The 20,401-nt window shown below is 37.3% G+C and overlaps 1 protein-coding gene across 5 annotated transcripts in view; it reads right to left on the minus strand.

The window, feature by feature from the left end:
* The window catches only part of UNC79 (unc-79 subunit of NALCN channel complex), a 231,192-nt gene that overhangs the window by 107,601 nt on the left and 103,190 nt on the right, over positions 1-20,401 (minus strand). For 4 of the 5 annotated variants that reach the window (XM_087448020.1, XM_087448021.1, XM_087448022.1 and 1 more), the window contains exons 15-19: positions 9,904-10,094; positions 9,198-9,321; positions 7,094-7,234; positions 4,599-4,820; positions 2,032-2,259 (exon numbers count right to left, since the gene is read on the minus strand). In XM_087448020.1, coding sequence (XP_087304146.1) covers positions 2,032-2,259; positions 4,599-4,820; positions 7,094-7,234; positions 9,198-9,321; positions 9,904-10,094 — 906 coding nt within the window. The remainder of the gene's footprint in view (positions 1-2,031; positions 2,260-4,598; positions 4,821-7,093; positions 7,235-9,197; positions 9,322-9,903; positions 10,095-20,401) is intronic. The other variant, XM_087448023.1, reaches the window with a different exon arrangement.

The raw sequence follows: 20,401 nt of genomic DNA on the forward strand, positions 1-20,401 counted from the left end.
ATTGTCCTGATTAGACTCTAAGCATCTTGATTTTAATTTGTTTTTGCATCATCTATTACTGTGACTATTTTATAGTAAGTACCCAATGACAACGTTAAAAGACCATGCTACAGAGAGGTTATTTTGCAACAGGTAGAACTAATGAGTTAAGTGGGCTGAAAGGTATTTAAAAACAGAAGAAACACTTTACTGCATGTAGGCTATACCTCAAAAAATTTTTTTAAAAAAACAACAAATGTGGGAGAGGATGTGGAGTAAAGGGAACCCTCATACACTGTTGGTGGGAATGGAAACTGGTGCAGCCACTATGGAAAACAGTATGGAGATTTCTCAAAGAATTAAAAATCAAACTACCATATGACCCAGCTATTCCACTACTGGGTATTTATCCAAAGAATTTGAAATCAACCATTCAAAGAGACTTATGCACCCCTATGTTCACTGCAGCATTATTCACAATAGCCAAGACATGGAAGCAACCCAAGTGCCCACTGACGGATGAATAGATAAAGAAGATGTGGTATATATATACAATGGAATACTACTCAGCCATAAAAAAGACAAAATTGTCCCATTTGCAATAACATGGATGGAACTTGAGGGTATTATGTTAAGTGAGATAAGTCAGACAGAGAAAGACAAACACTGTATGATTTCACTCTCATGTAGAAGATAAACAAATACATGGACAAAGAGAACAGATTAGTGGTTACCAGAGGGGAAGGGGGTTGGGGGTGGGCATAAGGGGTACAGGGCACATATATATGGTGACTACCAAATAATAATGTACAACTGAAATTTCACATATAAACTATTATGACACCAACAAAAATAAAAAACGATTTTAAAAAAATTTTTAAAGAAGTCACTTTCTATCTAGACAAACATTAGGGGATAGGAAGAAAAAGAAAAGAAGGCAAACACTGGCTCAAATAATTCAGGTTCATCTACCTATGATGGTATGAGGGTATTTTGGTGATGTGTCTGTCTTAGATGGAAAATAGGCTAAACAGGGAACAACAAATGTATGGAGTAGCTAATATATTAGTTGTTTCCTATTCAAATAATTCTCTTGGAAAGCAGAAAGTGAAATGAAAGTTTTATTGGTTGTTGATGAAGTCAATGGATTTTACAAACTGAGGTTACAGGAATTCTCAGTGTCCGTATCCAATCTACTTACTCCTTATTTGATATGCATGTTTGATACTATTCACTGGTATCTAAGCTTTGTAATATAACTTTATGATAAAAGTTATTTCAAGAATGCCAATAATGCCTTGTATTTATGAAAATTGTATGAATGGACGTGCTACAACCCTAACTCCAGACTCGAGAACTCTAACTCAATGGGGCCGGCCCGGTGGCGCAAGAGGTTGGGTGCGCACGCTCCGCTGCGGCAGCCCGGGGTTCACCAGTTCGGATCCCGGGCGCGCACCGGCGCACCGCTTGTTAAGCCATGCTGTGGCGGAGGAAGATGGGCACGGATGTTGGCCCAGGGCCAGTCTTCCTCAGCAAAAAAGAGGAGGATTGGCATTGGATGTTAGCTCAGGGCTGGTACTCCTCACAAAAAAAAAAAAGAATTCTTTTTTTTTTTTTTTTTTTTTTAAAGATTTTATTTATTTTATTTTTTCCCCCCAAAGCCCCAGCAGATAGTTGCATGTCATAGCTGCACATCCTTCTAGTTGCTGTATGTGGGACTCGGCCCCAGGATGGACGGAGAAGTGGTGCCTCGATGCGCACCCGGGATCCGAACCCGGGCCGCCAGCATTGCAGCGCGCGCACTTAACCACCAAGCCACAGGGCCGGCCCAAAAAAAAAAGAATTCTAACTCAAGAATTCTATACAATGGGTCTATATCCCTTTCCAGCAGGCTGAGTTGGTGGAAGGAACAGGAAAACTCTCTTTTAACACAGTCTCATGTATAACCCAGGATGCAGCTTAAGATAATACTGGAGGAAGACTCCATTACACCAGCTACTGAAGTCTTTATTACTATTAGAAATGGGTCATATCATTTCTTCAACTGCTTACCACCAGCCGGCTTTCTTCTTTGGGAGCCAATCTCTCCAGGAGTTCACAAGCAAGCTGATAGCAGAGAATACTAGACTGACATAAGTTACACTCAATTGCTTTTTCGTCCTTCTGGCAGGTGTGGGAGCCCCCCCAGGGGGCTTGGAAGACATTGTTTATAATGGAAATAATGTCCTTTGATAGGCTGTGCTCTAAACCCATCGTGATCCCGTCATCTTGTAACTCCATCTGAAAGACACCAAAAAAAAGGCCAAAAAAAAAGGAGTTTGGTGCTTTTATCCAGTATTCCATTGGCACACTAATTGGGGATAATTTTTACTACCTGACAATATTAAATTATTTAAAGATAATAAGGCTTATAGACCATGAATATACATTGCTTTCCATGGATTCTTCTAAAAAGAATATAAACACAAGACAAAGTAATGGGAATTATTTTTTAAATCATGTAGGACATTAAAAGATAGTTGTTTTTAAACTTACCACTTTGTGCGATTTTACACATTTTAAAAAATGCTGCTCCTCACCTAGTGTCCAGATCTTGGTTTCTAAATACCATTTTCCACTAAAAAGGAACCAGAGCTCCTTGAGGAAATGGCTGATTTCAGGGTTGGGGTTAGGAAAACATAAAATGAGCCTGGAACATCTTGTCATGCCAGAAATTAAGGTAGTGTTCAAAGAATGAGGAGAACATGTCAAAAGAACACGGGAGCCAACTTGAAGGGACTCCTACTGGCCAAATATCGGACAGTATGAAGATCAAAATAAATAATCATAGTAACAGATTTTAACCCACTGAATAAAATAAGAATCCATGAGTACATGCGGGTATAAGCAAATAAACAAATAAATATATACAGGGGAGAGAAAGGAAAACCGTTCCTTTAGTAGAATGCCAGCTAATAAAAGAAGTGATGGAATTAGAAAATTACCATTTGGTAATCATCATGGTAATAATTGATTCAGGCATGAATCATCCATGGATGCTAAAACTAGCAAGTGAAAGTCTCATTAGAAACAGGAAATCTCATAGTCTTAAAGTATCTCCCTGCAAGTTACTTATTAATTACAAAGGGGAAAACAGTAACTTTGTAGCTGAGAAATCTAGCCGAAATCACCTTAACCAAGTTATCGCCACCAGTAAGGGGACATTATCATGTCATGTGCTTCCTGATATGATGCACTGAAAAGGACATAACATCACATCTGTTGTATTACTGCCAAAAATGCTTAACCCATATCAATTCATAAGGAAACATCAGACAAACTCAAATTGAGGGACATTCTACAAGATAACTGGACTGTACTCTTCAAAAATGTAAAGAACATGAAAGATAAACAAAGACTGAAGAACTGTCCTGATAAAGAAGACTAATGAGACAGGACAAATAATTGCAATGAGTGATGCTGAATTGCGTCCTCCATCAAAAACAATTTTTTTCTTTTGCTATAAAGATGATATGATTATTATATCAATTTAAAAAATGAATAGTTTCTCTAAGTTAGATAATAGATAATAGTATTATAACAATGTTAATTTCCTGATTTTGATAAGTCTACTTGGTTATATAAGAGAATGTCCTTATTTTTTAGAAAATACACTCTGAAGTGTTTAAGGATAAAAGAACATCATGTTTGCAACTTACTCTCAAATGGTTCATTAAAAAATCTACAATTCATACATACACAGATTAAGAGAGAGAGAGCAAAATAAATGTAAATGTTAAACATCTAGAGAATTTGGAGGAGGAGTATTTGGGAATTCTTTCTACTATTCTTGCAACTTTTCTGCAAGTCTGAAATTATTTCAAAATAAAAAGAAGAAATGTTGTCCTGACCAATACCTTTTACATTTCTCTTTTAAAGTTACCTTCAGGGGCCGGCACCGTGACTTAGCGGTTAAGTGCACGTGCTCTGCTACTGGTGGCCCGGGTTCGGATCCCAGGCGCGCACCGACGCACCGCTTCTCCAGCCATGCTGAGGCCACGTCCCACATACAGCAACTAGAAGGATGTGCAACTATGACACACAACTATCTACTGGGGCTTTGGGGGAAAAAAAAAAGGAGGAGGATTGGCAATAGCTGTTAGCTCAGAGCCGGTCTTCCTCAGCAAAAAGAGGAGGATTAGCATGGATGTTAGCTCAGGGCTGATCTTCCTCACAAAAAAAAAAAAAAGAATGGCTAAACTAAAAAAAAAAAAATTACCTTCAAAGTCAATTTATAAAATATATTAAAATCAGCCAATCACTGTAGAGTTGTACCCTGCTCTTGACAACAACAGCATTACCCAGTTCATTCACCAAATTTGTTCAACAGAATCAATTCTAATGATATTAGAGTGTTTCTAAAACTCATATCCATTCTCATATGTCAACATCATTGCAGATATTCATACAAGTATTTTTCAGGCTCTTTAGGAAATTCTCAAAGGAGTTTGCAAAATGTCTTGAGTGATGCTGCATCATTTCAGTAAGTGTGAAGATGCCTAACACATAGAAAGAATCACTATACAATGCTTTCCCTAATCCTTCACCTCTGAACTAAAGGAAGCTCATGCTTCAGCTACCTGCTTCAGGAGAAGATCAAACATGAGGATGAAACAATTTAGATTCATTTCATCATCTTCACAATCAAAGTCAATAGTCCTTCCTCCTGGGTGCCCAAAACTCTTGAAAGGGCTACGAAATGGACTACGCATAGGACTCCGAAATGGACTCTGAAAAGGACTATGAAAGGGACTCAGCATGTTGTGCTGAACTCGTCGACCAGGATCAGAGGCAACACTCACCTAGAAGAAAGAACATCAACACACAGAAGTGAACTCACAGAAGCTCAAATCGCTGTATAAAATTTGGGGGGGACTCTGTGGAAGGTATTTCCAGCTGTCACACTGATTTCCTTCCTTAGTCAATAGCATTAGTACCTCCAAATAGTATGGATCTCCTCAAAATATAAAACTAAGAAATAAAATCATCCAAAATTTCTGACTAATTGTCAGGGAATGAAACATCATCACCCCGAAGAATGAAGGCAGCTGTCTTTGCAATTTTATTTTTCATCCCATCAAACATTTCCAATTAAACAAAATTGTCTGCATCTACCTAAAACTATAACTTGAAAAATTAGAACTTACAAAAGTAAAATATTGCAAGATCAGTTTTAGAATCATAAGCATAGAACCTTAGATTGATATGAATAGTTAAAGAAGAATGGCCTCTGGGTATTATAATTATTAATCTATCATGAGGAAACAATATATGTCAGACCTCTACTTGTTATTCTCCATTTGCCAACCCAAGACTCCCCTCTCTCCCCAGGCCCTCACTGTCCTCTGCCCTGCTCTATGCTCAAGGATGCCAAGAACTGAGTCTCTCCTGGCTCTCTTGCTGGCTGGCTTCCAGTTGTGTTCAGTCAATGGGAGGCACCAGCAGAAGACCTAAGCTGGAGGAGACAGAGGTAGGAGTATTTCTCTCCAACCCCTGCCTGCTTTGATGCTACATCTCTGGCAGTCTCTCCATCACTCTACAGCTCCTCTAGCCATCCCTTCCTTATCATTTCAACTCCCAGTGGGCTCCAGGAACTCTGTCCCTTGTCTCTTCAACTAGGGGTATAATGGCTTCCTACTGAACTGTTGCTTGCCTCTGAGTTCCTCACCAGCCCTTATTGCTCCCTTGACCTTTCCTGTAACTCTATAGGCAGAGTCTCCATGAAAGTCTCCTCCTTTGAATCATCTAGGATAAATTCTGTAGCAGGACCCTGACTGACATACCTATACATCACTCTCAAATCATATTTTATCTCTTAAATTCTCTCTAATAACCAGAAAGCTCCTTGAACACCATATTTAAAGTAAAGAAGAAGAGTATCCATTAAGAGTCAGAATACCTGGATATCGATAGTGTTATCTATGGCAAATCACTCCATTCACTGAACCTCAGGTTCAGTAGTTATAAAATGAGGACAATGAGTTCTTCCCCAACTGCCTCACACAATTCTCTAATATTGTTAACTGTGAATACACTGCACAGTATAAAGTGCTAACAAAGTAATGTATAAGGGTTACAGAAGAAAAAAATAAAATATAAATGTTTGGCAGCTGGTTTCTAGGAGGCAGATGAGCAAAGAAGCAATGATTAAAAAAAGAAAGCACTGAATACAAACTATGATCCCACGATTATGTTATATTTTCTAATCCCTAGATATCAGGTGGAATGACTGGGGGCCTGTGGTACACAGTGGGGGAAATGTTATGGAAAGGCTTGACAAGGAGAGAGTTGAGAACAGTCCTTGCCCACCATCAGGTGACAGTCAGCCTCTCCAAAACTGGCCGTGGCTGAGAATGTCAGTACATCAACAGAAACTCTATCAGGGCCTCAACAGAAAAATTATCAAAAGTTTCCAGCAGTTTCCATACACTTCGGACCAGGCTATATCGACTTTTCTCAACCACAAAGGTACAAAGGGGTCAATAAGATGGGCTCAGTTAGTTCATAGTGACAGAATCCCTCACAGTCACCACCAGTTGATCGTATCTTCCCAAAACACAATAGGAAAAAAACATCCAAACTCCTCATCCCTAAAGTGAAGCACTGATCTGCCCAGTAGCTAGTAAAGAATTCTTATTTGCCAGGACACCAAAAAAAAAAAAAAAAGCTAGACTTTTTCCTTTAATCAAGGGTGAAAGATAGCTAAGAGGGATGTGTAGGAGAAAAACTCAAAGGAAAATGAAAACCCAATAACTTATCAATTACAGACTAAACCAACATATTTTAGATAAGTGTTTTATATTATTTAATGTGCTTGAAAGATTAACAGAGTGTGAGATGGGATGAAAAGGCATTTTCAGAGAAGTTTATTGTAATGCTACTTTTAAGCCAAATATAATTGACAATAATAATAACAGCGCCGGAAAGTGAGACGATGGTGCAAAAAGACCGGGCAGGGTTCCGCTCTGCTGTCCACAGGGTCGCTAGGAGTCAGAATCAACTCAATGGCACTAACAACAACAATAATAATTGACAAAATCTTAAGTAAGACAAAAACAGTTGTGGCAATAATTACCCTTCGAGCTGCAAGGTTCCCTGCCAGTTCACTGACTCTTGATTTTCTTTGATTTGCCAGTTCTTTGACAGAATTAACTCCATCAGAAAACATACTTATTAATAGTTGAAGTGGAACCATGATGTCTAACTCCGATAACACCTGGGGGAAAAAAAGGCATATATCCCCCCAAAATATAAACTTTAAAACTCAAAAAAACTACATTTAACATATTTTTCTAAAATAAACTATTGAACATAAGGACATTTAGCCTTACACATTCTGTCAGCACAGTCATCCTCAATTTTTCGTACTAAAAAAATTAAAGCTATCATTGAACCTTCCCTCTTCCCTACTCTCCACATCCAACAAATCACCATGTTCTTTCTATTTTCTATTTCTAAGCATCTCCTGATACTATCCCCTCCTTTCCATACCACTGCTGGTGCCTACATTCATCACCTTTCTCCTGGACTAGTATAATCTGCGAGTGTCTTCCTCCAGTCCACCCCCACTCTGACCTGAATGCCCCATCCGATCTTGCTCTCTGGTGCAAGCTCAGGTATCCTTCTGCCAAAATCAAGTTACCTTATCTGTAATAAATTTTCTGGAAATAGATGCCTTCTTCCTTTAGACATAATTAATCCATCCCTCTTCTCTACTTTCTTAGAACTTTATACATACCTTTATTAGAGGAATTATCACTTTTCATTATATTTGATTATTTGATACTATTTCTCCCACTGTGATCTCCTTGAAGAAAGGAAGTATGAGGAAAGGACCATTTCTTATCCCATTTTTATCCCAGTGCCTATTACAGTGCCTGGCACAGAGGAGCTCTACAAATGTTTCTACAATCAATTAATAAACGAGTCAACTCCAATCACTATGTTGATCACTCTGTTCCCCAAATGGTTAGACCGGTGGTTTAAAACCTCCTTCAACTGCAGCATCCTGTCTTCAAACCAAAACTGTGTCAGAGCCCAGTCCATAAAACATGTAAACTGTAATTGTGCTAGCTATGGTGGGGACAGAGGTTTATAGCCCTGTCTGCTCACCCCCAGATGGCACAGCTTAAAGGGTGTGTAACTGAGTAACAACATCTAGCCACCTGTAGAAAGACTGGCTTTCCTAAAATGAGAAATTATCTTATTGAGATCTACTTAGGGATGAAAAGTTAAAATTCTGCATCCCAAAGGTGACTTGTTTTTAAATGGCCCCTTTACTCATTGCCAGTTGTGAAAAATATTGTTCCTTAGTTTAGAAGCAGAAAGGCATTGTCACAACTTGAGAAGCTTTTGGGGTCACATCCTTCTGTAATACAGAAATGTATCTGCCCCTGTGGCTAATCTAAACATTGATTCTGTACTCCTTCTTTGAAACTGCCCAAACTTGGTATTCAACTCAAATTAATAAACTTTTATTGAACATCCACTAAATACAAAGCATGTGCCAGATGCTAAGAGGAAAGGATGAAGGGAGTTATAAATTCAAAAATGAAAAACCCTGGTCCCTGCCCTTAAGGCATTTGTAATCAGGAGAAGAAAAAACAAAAATGAACTATAATACTAGACAGAAATAGAATTCACAGAGAACCTGTATGAATACTGGGGGAAGGAATCATGAATTCTGATGGGAAGATGGGATGTGAAGTAGCAGAAAACTATTATGAGACAACTTTTGAGTTGGACTTCAAAGGATAAGCTGGAGTTCACAAATGGAGACCAGAAACAAAGTCATTCTAGGCTGAGGGAACAGCATGAACTACTCCCTAAATCAGTAGCTCTCTACCTTTCCATGTAAAGGATCTATTTAATATCAAAAGATTTAACAGCATCCTACAAGACAGCTATTATCCTTTTAGTATCTACTGATGGAAAAATTCATAAGGACCAAAAGCTACCATTAATTCAGTAATAGTATTACATAAATTTGTATTTTATTAATCACAACTATAGCTACATATATTTGAAATATAGTTATTTATCTATGCATATGAGACAGTCCTCAGCAAACATATGGATTTATGGATTCTTTACAATAACTCCCCGCCCTGCTACCTGGGGACCTAAAGTTCATAGGCTAAGAACTATTGCCCCAAATAGTCAAAGTATCATTCACTTACATGAAGCCACAGTAAAGCTTGTTCCTGCACAGAGGAAGGGTATCCTGTGAACCGACAACTAATAAAGCCAAACATCTCTTCCATTGAAAAAGGCAGAGGACAGAGTTCAATGTCAAACATTTTGCTGGAAAGCAGAGCAACAAACGTAGATGACCAATGGGTGTATATTAGGCTCCACTGTTGCATTTCTAAGTATATCTTATTTGGGGAGCCAAACACTTTACTCTGTGTTCTGAACTGTTATTAGCATGTTTCATTTCATTGTAATAGCTTATGTCATTGGAATAGATATCTTATAAATAATTCATATGGTGGTTAATAACATTAGTGTTCATACTCATATGAGGCTTAACAGAAGAAATTGCATTTCTGAGGAATCAGAGTTGCTCCCCAGCATTTAAAAACCTTTTTCCTTTGCATTTTTCCCACTTTATCCAAATCATAATTATATTTGAAAATAAGCAAACAATATGGTGTATCTATTTATTATTTCATAAGAACAAAATCTTTTCTGAACAATTCCAAATCATCTGAGCATGATTTATAGCAACTATTTCATTTTAGGTCTTCAAATTTCTCTAGAGGGTTGTTAAAAAGTAAACGAGATTATATAAAATGTTTAGCACAGTGCCTGGCACACAGTACGTGCTCAGTAATGGTTAGATGTTGTTATAATTACAGTGACTTCATTAAACTACTTACCCACCTTAATACTTCCCTGAATTCTTTTAACTGGTTATCCGGGACTTCTGTTCTGATGGCTTCCAGCCACTCCGGCATAATACACTCCCACACAGACTGACTGATCACATTGTAGGGGATCAGGCAGAGGATTCGGTTGAGCCCTTCCTTCAACTGAGTCACTGTGCTGCAGGACTTATCCCAGTATCCACCAACCTGATAGCGTTTCCACAGTCACAGGAGAAAAGAACAAAATGCACTTGTTACAATTATATTCAAGACTTCCTAAAGGAAATGGGTACAGAGAAAGACCACAATCCATTAAATCTGAATCCTGCACCAAGTATCTTCAGAGCGAGGTTTGTAAGAATCTACAAACCACCAGGATCCGTTAAACTAAAAAGAAACCATAGTTACACATAGGTCCAAATATTAGACTGAATTTGAATTATTCTACTGCAGACTTTCCAAATTACACATAAATTAAAATTCCAAAGATTCATTCCTAACAGGATGAGCATACTGTAGGAGTATTATTATTGCTAAAGTTTGACAAACCCATTACAAATATGTTCAGCTATACATTTGCTTCAGAGGAACTCACATTTCTCCTACTGTACATTTTGTGTTAAAGATTTTTCACTAAGAAAAATAAAGTGGCAAAGAGTGCTATTTTTCCCTATGCTGCATATTCCTCCACAATTTTGTTCCTAAGAATGTTCTAAGGCTGGTTGAATCCATGAATAAAGAAAATGGGTATTGTATGGGGTCAGAACCGGCCACCCCAAAATGTGTCTCTTTGGCTTGATTATTTTTAAGAACAAGACTCTGAAAGAAACTTTAACCTTCCTCCTAATTGCCTAAAAGAATTTAAGATAAAAGGCCTGTCCCATAGATAGGCCATCTATGGACAGGCCCACACCATAGATGACTCTGGGTATCTGTAGCCTGTGAGGGTCCTTGCTAAGCCCATTCTTATCAAAGTTCTGTTTACCAAACATTTGCTTTTCCATTTCCAGGTGAATTGCTTTCCTCCCCTTTGAAGTCCCAAACCACTACCCCAACACCTTCCTGTGTCTTTAGCTGAAGATGCTATTTAAGATGACAACTTCTGCCATCCTGGCTGAGTTACTCAGCTTTTCTGGGTTTCTCCCGTGTATACATATTATAAAGCTTTGTTTGATTTTCTCCTGTTATTCTGTCTCATGTCAATTTAACTCATAGATCAGCCAGAAGGACCTAGAATGGGTAGAGGAATTCTCTTCCTCTCCTACAGTATTTTTTACTAATTAAGATAGTATATTAATTTTCTAGTGTATAAAAAATTAAAATCACAAACTTAGGTTCTGTTTATAATTCTGATTTTAGATAAAGATCCTATATTCTTACAATATGTATCAAAGTAACAAAGGGTTGACTAGTCCTGAATCATTACCATGTGTCTTGACATGAGTACAGCCATGTTTGGCCGCTCCATTGACCTACAGCCACCAGCACAACAAAGAAATACAAAGCTGCTTTCTGTGTGGTGGGAACTGGCCTTTTCCCGGGAACTGGCCTTTCTCCCACGGAGAGAGTTGCAAGTTGTAACATTTCAAGGCTCTTGGAGCGTCGTGGCCCGGAATGGACTGGCCATCTGTGCCGGGCTAGGACGATAACCAAAGAGAACAATGCACGTACGCAACTACTGGGCTGGGCCATTAGCCAGGGGGCTCAGTGCACGTATGCCACTGATAACCATTTGTGCATGGGAACACTAAATGCTTGCTCTGCAAACTCTGTAATTGCTTACTCTGAAAATTACTGATGGTATAAAAACTGCTGGAAACTGAGCCTCAGAGAGAGTTCCACCGAGTGAGAGTTCCACCTGTGGAAGGGACACCTTGCCCAGGACGTGTGATCCTTGCCCAGCCGCGTCTATTGACAGGACTCTCCCGGCAGTGGGGCGTGGATGTTGTGAGTAACTGATTTGATGTGAAGTAATTGATTTGATGTGTAGTAAGTGATTTGATGTGTTCTCTTTTCGGTCAACCTGGTGTTTCTCTTTCCAGTTGATTTGTGTCATTTCTCTTCAGCCGATGTGGGTGTTTTCCCTTTCCAGTCGGGCTGATGTTTTTTCCCTCTTAATATTTGACCTATTTGGATCAGTTTGCAGACTGTCGCCTTTACTATCCTCTATATAATAAAATATACCTTCAGTCCATTTGTTTGGAGTGGAAAGTGTCTTTTACGTCTCCGATCGAATCCCCGAACCTCTCATAACACCATGTAATACAAGATTTGTGAGAAACTACCTTATTTTAAATGAATCCAATTTTAAATGTTTAATTATTACATCTAGAATTCCAGATTACTCAAAACAATCAAATCAATTCTATTTAAAGCTCAAATATCTATTTGGTACCATATTGGCTAAAATCCTAGATGACGGATTAGATATTTTCAGGAAGTGACTATAATATTTCTGGGATTGTTGTTGTTGTTAGTTACATGGACTCGGAAGAGCTAACAATGATAATGTTGAGATCATGGAATATATCATTGTTGGGGTTCCTTTGGCTATGTAATTTATGGTTAAGCCACATAAAGGCCTATTGGTTTTGAGTCACATTTTGGAAGAGGTATTCCTGTGGAGATCCTAAATTGTCAATGATCAGACAATAGATCCTTTGATTTCGAAAAGTTTTTACATTTAAAAGGATTTTTAGAGAGTTCTCATCCAAAAAAGAATGTCTTATTACCAATACAGGGGGATCAAACTGAAAGAAGGACACAAAAAGAATCACTGCTAGCCTAAAAGACTCCTTTAACAAAATTCAAGAACAGAAATCAGATTTAAAACAAAAATTAAAATCCACACCCACCATAAACTCCCCTCTACCACCTCCCTCCTGTGAATGACCCAGTTGGAAGCCAATATTCAGAGCCTGATAGGAGCTATTATAGAAGCCTTCCCTCCAAAGTTTAATTGGGTTAAAGTAGAATGACGTACTCAGAGGAAAGAAATACATCCTCCAAGTTTTGTCAAACAATTTATAAAAATATTGCAAAAGCACACATCTCTAAATCTATAGGTCTCCGAACACGGGAATCTTTTGTTTTCTACCTTAGCTGGAAATCTTCTCTCTGATATAAAGAAGTAAATTCAAAATAATGTAGTTGGATGGGCAGGGCAGCTCTTTAATGTTATTATTGAGGCTGCCATCTAATTCTCTGAAGAATTAAAAATAACTGTCCTCACCTTACTAATTGAGTCTTTACAAAACTATAACTGTGGCTCTACAAGTACCCCAAAGCCCACTCATCTTTCTTACCGATCCCAAAGCCTCTCCTATTCATCTCAAGATGCTTGCAGATACTATAAAAAGTTGGGACATTAGAAAAGGGACTGTCCTGCACTTAAGAAAAAGAACTACTTAAACAGTAATTGTCTTAGGCCTCAGCCTCCTCGGTCAGGCTCCTCTGAGCCCTCTTCTCAACTAAGGCCTCAACCTGGACCTATTAAAAACTTCACATAATTTTGTCCACCTCCCACACCCCTCCTCCCTTAAAATGCCTGCTTGTAAAAGCTCAATGCTACCAGGAGAATTTATTGTTTGTCCTGGGCAAAACCTGTTAATAGACAAATATGCCCTTGAAAACTCTCTTAGACCAGTTACTTTAAAAGCATCCTTTCTCCCCCTCTTTGAGATATAAACCTTCTACCACCCAGAACTATCTTCTCAAGGACCTGAGAACCATCTCTTTAAAATGCAGACATTCAAGGAAATAACTCTGGCTCTCAGTCCAAGAGGTGCCCTGCTTCTACTTGTACTATTGCCTCCTGTCATAAAATAGGAGATATTTATTTCTCTTCCTGATAAGTGCTGATTAACACCCCCCTTAAGAAACCCCCAATGCCTTTTTCCTTAGCACACCCCAGCCTTTAAAAAATAACTTCTTAGTCGACTAAAACAACTGCCTGAGGCTGAACCACAGCCTCCATGAGATTACATATCAGGGCAAATGAAAAGATCTTAAAGGTCTCCCCCACAAATATTGACAAAAACCTTTAGCCCTCATATTGAACAGGTAACAACTTGTTCCATCTGCTAGAAACATAATTCGAATAAAAGTGAGGTGAAGATGAAAACCAACTCTTATATGAACTGGTGAGTTCTGTATTACTATGATGGTCTCTCCTCTAAGGTCTCTACTTGCATCTGCCTGTGTATTTACATGTGTATGTTATATATATGTGGTATTTTCTTACCTCTGGATAGTATTGCCCAATTAATTCATAAAATCCCTTAAAAGATCTCTAAATGAGCTTTTAAAAAAATAAGAGCTTATATAAATTTAAAATTCTCAAAAATATGGGAAGTAACCCAAATGTTTTTCAAGTTCAAGTGATTTGGGTAAATCTTTGATAAATAAGACTAGTTTAATATTGTTGGTTTAATAAAAACAGTTGTGTCATCTGAGTTATCAGCACTGAGTATGATACGAGCATACATTTTTATTCTATGTGAGTTTACTAGTCAAATAAGCTAATATTCTATTTACTAGATCTTTAAGATTATAAAATGTATAGGTTTCATTTTAATAAAATTAAATTATTATTCTGACAAACTTTATTTTAACAATAATTGTGTTTTATAATATAACTTCTTAGAAGTAGTTTCCAAAATATTTTGGTAACTTGAAATTAAAGTTATACTCGGTTAAGTTAAATGATAGATATTCGGTGAATATCTAGATCATTTCTAAATAAGATAAAACACTGAAACATTAATTACAGTCACGTACCACATAACGATGTTTCAGTCAATGACAAACCGCATATACGACAGTGATCCCATAAGATTAATACCATATAGTCTAGATGTGTAGTAGGCTATACCGTCTAGGTTTGTGAAAGTACTGTAGAGGAGGAAGAAATCTTCCTCTACCCTTCTAGGGTCTTCTGGCTGGTCTAAGAATTAAATTGACATGACACAGATTAACAGGAGAAAAACCAAAGTTTAATATCATGTATACATGAGAGAAACCCAGGAAAACGAAATAACTCACCAAAATGGCTGAAGCCCTCACCTTAAATAGCACCCTCAGCTAAAGACAAAAGAAGATATTGGGGGTGGGGAGAGTTCACAGGGAAGGAAGGCCATTCACAGGTAGGCGAAGAGGAGTAAATATTTGGAAAACAAGTGTTTGGAAAACATAGAAACAGAAGAACACAGGAGCCAACAGACAGGGTTTTGTAGGTTCCTCCCTGTCTACCACCTAGTTCATGTTATGCTAAAGTGATAGGTCACTTCCTGAGACTGGTTTTTTAATCTGAATTCTTTTAGGCAGTTAAGGGAGCAGTTACGTAAGAAAGTAACAAGAAAAACTTTCTGAGTCTTTTGTTTCTAATAATCAGCTTAAAATAATCTTCATGTTGAAGAGACACATTTTGGGTGACAACTTCTGTTCCCCTTCAGTACACTGTGATGTTTGTGCAACAACAAAATTGCTTAACAACACATTTCTCAGAACGTATACCATCGTTAAGCAACGTATGACTGTACTGAATATAAGTTTAAATTTATATACTTTTGGCTTCTTATTTTTAGAGAGACTAAAGATATTTGGATCTGTTAATAAATATGTTCTTTTTGCCACACTGAGAAATTATACTTTGAAGAAGCATGCACCTCTAGAAGTTATGGGGTGGTATATTCATAAAATTTGCTAATATGCTACAAAATGCTGGTATTGACAGTCAATTCACAATTATCTACCTCCCGGTTTTCTCTGAAAAATAGAGGTTACTAACTGTTGAAAATTATAATCAATATATATAAATGAAACTACTAGAAATAATAAGGGTGAAGGAAAAAACGGTAACTCTGTCCCAAAATAGTCGTTTAGGGGTCATGTGAGGCTTCCCAGAATGAGAAAGAGGTAAGTGAAGGACAAAAATCTGAAAGGAAATAGAAAGTTGTAAAGGATCTGGGGATGAGGGGGGAAGCGGAAAGACAGAATCTTGCCTCACAGTAAGTACATACTTATCAATAGCTACTTTAAACGTCAATGGACTAAATGCTCCAATTAAAAGGCATAGGGTGGCTGACTGGATAAAAAAACAAGACCCATATATATGCTGCATACAAGAGACACACTTCAGACCTAAAGACACTCACAAACTGAAAGTGAAGGGATGGAAAAAGATACTCCACGCAAATGGCAATGAAAAGAAAGCTGGGGTAGCAGTACTCATATCAGACAAAATAGACTTTAAAACAAAAACTGTAAAACGAGACAAAGAAGGGCATTACATAATGATCAAGGGAACAATCCAACAAGAGGATATAACACTTGTAAATATCTACGCGCTCCAATGTAGGTGCACCTAAATATATAAAGCAATTATTAACAGACATAAAAACAGAAATAGACAGTAACACAATAATAGTAGGGGACTTTAACACTCCACTTACACCAACGGATAGATCATCCAAACAGAAGATCAATAAGGAAACATTGGCCTTAAACGACACACTAGAACAGATGGACCTAGTAGATATATACAGAGCATTCCATCCAAAACCGAAGAATACACGTTCTTTTCAAATGCACATGGAACGTTCTCCAGGATTGATCACATATTAGGCCACAAAACAAGTCTCCATAAATTTAAGAAGATTGAAATAATACCAAGCATCTTTTCTGACCACAAAGGTATGAAACTAGAAATCAACTATAGGAAGAAAATCAGAAAAGCCACAAATACATGGAGATTAAACAAAATGCTACTGAACAACGACTGGGTTAATGAAGAAATCAAAGAAGAAATCAAAAAATACCTGGAGACAAATGAAAATGAAAATACGACATGCCAGAATTTACGGGATACAGCAAAAGCGGTTCTAAGAGGGAAGTTTATAGCAATACAGGCCTATCTCAACAAACAAGAAAAATCTCAAATAAACAATCTAACAATGCACCTAAAGGAACTGGAAAAAGAAGAACAAACAAAGCCCAAAATCAGTAGAAGAAGGGAAATAATAAAAATCAGAGCAGAAATAAATGAAATAGAGACCAAAAAAACAATAGAAAAAATTAATAAAACCAAGAGCTGGTTCTTTGAAAAGATCAACAAAATAGACAAACCTTTAGCTAGACTCACCAAGAAAAAAGAGAGAAGGCACAAATAAGTAAAATCAGAAATGAAAGAGGAGAGGTTACAACAGACACCTCAGAAATACAAAAGATTATAAGAGAATACTATGAAAAACTATATGCCAACCAATTCGACAATCTGGAAGAAATGGATAAATTCTTAGAATCATACAACCTTCCAAAACTGGATCAAGAAGAAGTAGAGAATTTGAATAGACCAATCACCAGTAAGGAGATCGAAACAGTAATCAAAAACCTCCCCAAAAATAAAAGTCCAGGACCAGACGGCTTCCCTGGTGAATTCTACCAAACATTCAAAGAAGTCTTAATACCTATCCTTCTCAAACTCTTCCAAAAATTGAGGAGGGGGAAGCTCCTAACTCATTCTACAGAAGCTGACATTCCCCTGATACCAAAACCAGACAAGGACAACACAAAAAAAGAAAATTACAGGGCAATATCACTGATGAACATCGATGCGAAAATCCTCAACAAAATACTAGCAAATCGCATACAACAATACGTTAAAAAGATTATACACCATGATCAAGTGGGATTTATTCCAGGTATGCAGGGATGGTTTAACATTCCCAAATCAATCAACGTAATACACCACATTAATAAAATGAAGAACAAAAATCACATGATCATCTCAATAGATGCAGAGAAAGCATTTGACAAGATCCAGCATCCATTTATGATAAAAACTCTGAATAAAATGGGTATAGAAGGAAAGTACCTCAACATAATAAAGACCATATATGAGAAACCCACAGCTAATATCATCCTCAATGGTGAAAAACTGAAAGCTATCCCTCTAAGAACAAGAACCAGACAAGGATGCCCACTGTCACCACTCCTATTTAACATAGTATTGGAAGTCCTAGCCAGAGCAATCAGGCAAGAGAAAGAAATAAAAGGGATCCAAATTGGAAAGGAAGAAGTGAAACTGTCACTATTTGCAGATGACATGATTTTATATATAGAAAACCCTAAAGAATCCACCAGAAAACTTTTAGAAGTAATAAACGAATATGGGAAAGTTGCAGGATACAAAATCAACATACAAAAATCAGTTGCATTTCTGTACACTAACAACGAAGTAGCAGAAAGAGAAATTAAGAATACCATCCCATTTACAATTGCAACAAAGAGAATAAAATACCTAGGAATAAACTTAACCAAAGAGGTGAAAGATCTGTACACGAAAACTATAAAACATTTCTGAAAGAAATTGAAGAAGACACAAAGAAATGGAAAGATATTCCGTGCTCTTGGATTGGAAGAATTAACATAGTTAAGATGTCCATACTTCCTAAAGCCATCTATAGATTCAATGCAATCCCTATCAAAGTTCCAACAACATTTTTCACAGAAATAGAACAAAGAATCCTAAAATTTATATGGAACAACAAAAGACCCGAATAGCTAAAGGAATCCTGAGAAAAAAGAACAAAGCTGGAGGTATCACACTCCTGATTTCAAAATATACTACAAAGCTATAGTAACCAAAACAGCATGGTACTGGCACAAAAACAGACACACAGATCAATGGAATAGAATCGAAAGCCCAGAAATAAACCCACACATCTATGGACAGCTAATCTTTGACAAAGGAGCCAAGAACATACAATGGGGAAAAGAAAGTCTCTTCAACAAATGGTGTTGGGAAAACTGGATAGCCATATGCAAAAAAATGAAAGTAGACTCTTACCTTACACCATACACAAAAATTAACTCCAAATGGATTAAAGACTTGAATGTAAGACCTGAAACTGTGAAAGTTCTAGAAGAAAACATAGGCAGTACGCTCTTCGACATCAGTCTTAGCAACATCTTTTCAAACACCACATCTGACCGGGCAAGAGAAACAATAGAAAAAATAAACAAATGGGACTACATCAAACTAAAAGCTTCTGCACAGCAAAGGAAACCATCAACAAAGCGAAAAAGACAACCTAACAATTGGGAGAAGATATTTGCAAACCATACATCTGATAAGGGCTTAATCTCCAAAATATATAAAGAACTCATGCATCTCAACAACAAAAAAACTACCAACCCAATTAAAAAATGGGCAAAAGACCTGAACAGACATTTCTCCAAAGAAGATATACAGATGGCCAATAGACACATGAAAAGATGTTCAAAATCACTAACTATCAGGAAATGCAAATCAAAACTACAATGAGATATCACCTCACGCCCGTCAGAATGGCTATAATTAACAAGACAGGAAACAACATGTGTTGGAGAGGTTGTGGAGAGAAGGGAACTCTCATACACTGCTGGTGGGAGTGCAAACTGGTGCAGCCACTATGGAAAACAGTATGGAGAGTCCTCAAAATCAACGATAGAACTACCATATGATCCAGCTATTCCACTGTTGGGTATTTATCCAAAGAACTTGAAAACACCAATTTGCAAAGGTACATGCACCCCTGTGTTCATTGCAGCCTTATTCACAATAGCCAAGACTTGGAAGCAACCTAAGTGCCCATCAAGGGACGAATGGATAAAAAAGCTGTGGTATATATACACAATGGAATACTACTCAGCCATAAGAAACGATGAAATCCAGCCATTTGTGACAACATGGATGGACATTGAGGGCATGATGCAAAGTGAAATAAGACAGAGGGAGAAGGTCAAATACCGTATGATTTCCTTCATTAAGTAGTAGATAATAACAACAATAAACAAACACATAGGGACAGAGATTGGATTGGTGGTTACCAGAGGGGAAGGGGGGAGGGAGGAGGGGGAAAGGGATAATTGGGTACATGTGTGTGGTGATGGGTTGTAATTAGTATTTTGGTGGTGAACATGATGTAATCTATGCAGAAATAGAAGTACAATGATGTACACCTGAAATTTTTACAATGTTATAAACCAATGTTACTGCAATAAACAAAAAATTTAAAGAAAAATAAAATAAAATAATTTTAGAAATGCATTCAATTTTAGATTTTCTATTTTCCTAATTTTTGACATTTGTATATGATCATTGTAATAATAGAAAACTTTTTTCAGCTTATTAAAAATTACAAATATTGGCTAAAAAAAAAAAAAAAGAATCTTGCCTCATGTGGTCAAACTGGGTGAGCCTGTATGGATTTATTACAAGGTTTTTAAAATGAGCTTTGATATCAGTCATGTACCAATACAAAACTAGAATTTGGTTCTCTCTCTCTAAAAAGGACAATGTTTCTTAGGTTATCGGTCTGTTCTTAATAAAAGATTATGAAAAGTTTTTCTTTACCTTTCCAGTAATGTGTCTAGGAAACAAAGATTCTATGTCTTATCAGAATTTCCTGCGCTTTATGCTGTCTTTATCATGTCCTCAATTATTTAAGAGAACCTAATCTTCTCAATGTTAA

The sequence above is a fragment of the Ceratotherium simum genome, chromosome 24 (assembly GCF_057802395.1).
Source record: "Ceratotherium simum simum isolate JZ-2026a chromosome 24, ASM5780239v1, whole genome shotgun sequence".
Lineage (NCBI taxonomy): Eukaryota > Metazoa > Chordata > Mammalia > Perissodactyla > Rhinocerotidae > Ceratotherium > Ceratotherium simum.